The 2,500-nt window shown below is 36.6% G+C and overlaps 1 protein-coding gene across 1 annotated transcript in view; it reads left to right on the top strand.

The window, feature by feature from the left end:
- LOC136843976 (gamma-butyrobetaine dioxygenase-like) overlaps positions 1-2,184 on the top strand; it is a 4,062-nt gene extending 1,878 nt beyond the window's left edge. The window contains exons 5-9 of the mRNA XM_067112997.1: positions 1-174; positions 454-559; positions 690-904; positions 1,065-1,225; positions 1,471-2,184. The exon at positions 1-174 is cut by the window's left edge and continues 20 nt beyond it. Of these exons, the coding sequence (XP_066969098.1) occupies positions 1-174; positions 454-559; positions 690-904; positions 1,065-1,225; positions 1,471-1,631 (817 nt within the window). The 3' untranslated portion in view covers positions 1,632-2,184. The remainder of the gene's footprint in view (positions 175-453; positions 560-689; positions 905-1,064; positions 1,226-1,470) is intronic.
- The last annotated feature ends 316 nt before the right edge of the window (positions 2,185-2,500 follow it).

Here is a 2,500-nt window from a genome sequence, read left to right on the forward strand (position 1 = left end):
CAAGCTGCGAGAGTTCGATTACGAGACAATGAAGAAGGACGATAAGGTCCTCCTCGAATGGCTCCTAACTATGGAGACTCGAGGATCAGCGATGCTCAAGAATGTGCCAGATAGTGACGTCGCAGGACCTGAAATGATAGAACACATCGCATTCGTAAAACAATCTCATTATGGGTGAGTACCCACCAGTTGACTGGATTGCTAAATTATTACTGGGTGTCAATCGTTCATTGATTTATTTATAAATGTAATATGTAGTCATTATATTTTCAATGTCTTATACAATACTTTAGAATCAAATATTTAGGTATATCCTTTTACAGGTAACTGTTCGTGAATGCTTACTGGTATCGACTATGTTGCCAGTTGTTATTTTGTAATTATATTAACTACTGATGCTATACTACTTAATCAACTGCATCAACTAAAATTTTATAACATTTCTCTCCACAGACCCCATTCTCCAGTGATTAACAGACCAAACACAAACAACGTCGCCTTTACCAACGCCAAATTAGGGATGCACAATGACCTTCCTCAGTACGAGCAAATGCCCGGGGTATGGATTCATGTATTTGGCTTCTTTCCTTTAACCACTAGAATATTTTGTTTATTTTAATATTATGACTCAAGACATGAAAATCCAAAATCCTCTGCCATTATTGATTTTATTATCATCCTTTCACCAGATCATCTTCATCCACTGCGTGAAGCAGCACATTGGCACCGGAGGTGAGAGCGTCATTGCAGATGGGCTCTTTGGCGCTGAGCTCCTCCGGAAGGAACACCCAGAGGCCTTTGAGATCCTGACCACCACCGACTCCTACTTCTGGGACAAAGGTCAAGCCAACTTCTCCTGGGAGATGGACGAGTTCTATAAGATCTCCAAGTTCCCTATCATCACGTGAGTCCCAATCTGTAAAACCTTTATTTTATTAATTGGGGGGATTTTGTTAACATATAACTGATTAGGCCAACATAATTTCTAAATAACAGAAGTTAATAAAATATGCTAATTACCTTAAAAGTCATGGCAGGCACTAAAATTAAAACTGGTATTGCAGACTTAACAGCAACAAAGAGGTTATTCGCGTTGCTGTCAACAACGCCATCCGGGACTCCTACCTCGACCTGCCATCGAATAAGGTCAAGAAATTCTACAAAGCCATGAAGCTCTTCAACGACATCCTTTACGCAAACTCCTCAACCTTCAAGATGGACTCCGGTAAGCTTAGCTTAGTCGCTTGCACTGACAGCATTCTTCTGGAGATTTAACCATGTGCTTCACTATAACAAGTTAACCACCTGTTGCACCTTTGATCTGAATGAAGTTAGGCTTTCTTGAAAATTAATTTACCTTTCTTCACATAATTATTTCTCTGAACGTAACTGATAGAAGACGTCACATAACGATGTTTTACATTAAGCAAAAATGAACTGTTCCCAGCGTACTTTTTCTCTTTTTTCCAGGTGACTTGATGACTCTAGACAACGTGCGATGCCTTCACGGCCGTGAGGGATACGAAGCCTTCAGCGATCGACACATCGAATCTTCTTACCTCGACTGGGATGAGGCTCGATGCCGCAGGAGGAAACTCCAAGAAAAACTAGGCCTCCTCCGTACTGTCTGAGGCCTATCTATTCTCTCTTCTTTGCGTTTAAGGTTTTCCCAGACCGATGTTCAGAGAAACGTTTAGAAATAGAATTAGAAATGAACTATGTTGGGAGTAAAACAAGAAAGATTATAAATAAGGGTTAGCAAATACTATTCAAGGAATTTTTTATTATTGTTTTAAAGATGTGTAATATTTTAAAAGCAAATATTAGGCTAACTTGTTATTTTTACTTGTATACTCGCAGTTTTTCAGTTATCCAGTTGTTCTTACAACTGGGAACTCTGGATAAATGACTGAGAAATGTTTGATGAAATTAATATTAACATAATTCCATTAAACAGATAAGTCAGACTCGTTCATGTTGATAAGCTTTCATCTCTCTTCAATGGTTGTTAATAATTTGTGTTTATATCGCATTATGCGCTTCATTTGTACATATCATTATACATTATGTTCATATTCATCTTTATTTATTGTGATGTTCAAAAACGAATTTTGTATAAAACAATACATTTTTCATAAATTATTTTTGTAATTTTCGACGAATAAAGAAAAAGATATAAAATAAGGTCTTTCTGTATCCTGACTTTCATGTCAGATTTTTTCGTAATTATCTTACACAAGAATTCTGAAGTGATGGAATTACGTACACTAGATTATATCTGAGATTTAGTAAAATGATTAATCACTAATTCTTACTTGAAAACCATAAATAGGAATGCTAAAGTTATTTAAATTCCCTCACGTTCCTAATTACCCTCTAAAGCTTGGTTATTTAAAGTTACTTAAATTCCTTCTGTTACTAATTACTCTCTGAAGCTTGGTAATAGGCAGAAAGAGAAAGATGTAGAGGTTTTTTGAACGAAGACTAACTTTGTAGTTCA

Source organism: Macrobrachium rosenbergii, chromosome 2 (assembly GCF_040412425.1).
Source record: "Macrobrachium rosenbergii isolate ZJJX-2024 chromosome 2, ASM4041242v1, whole genome shotgun sequence".
Classification (NCBI taxonomy): Eukaryota; Metazoa; Arthropoda; class Malacostraca; order Decapoda; family Palaemonidae; genus Macrobrachium; species Macrobrachium rosenbergii.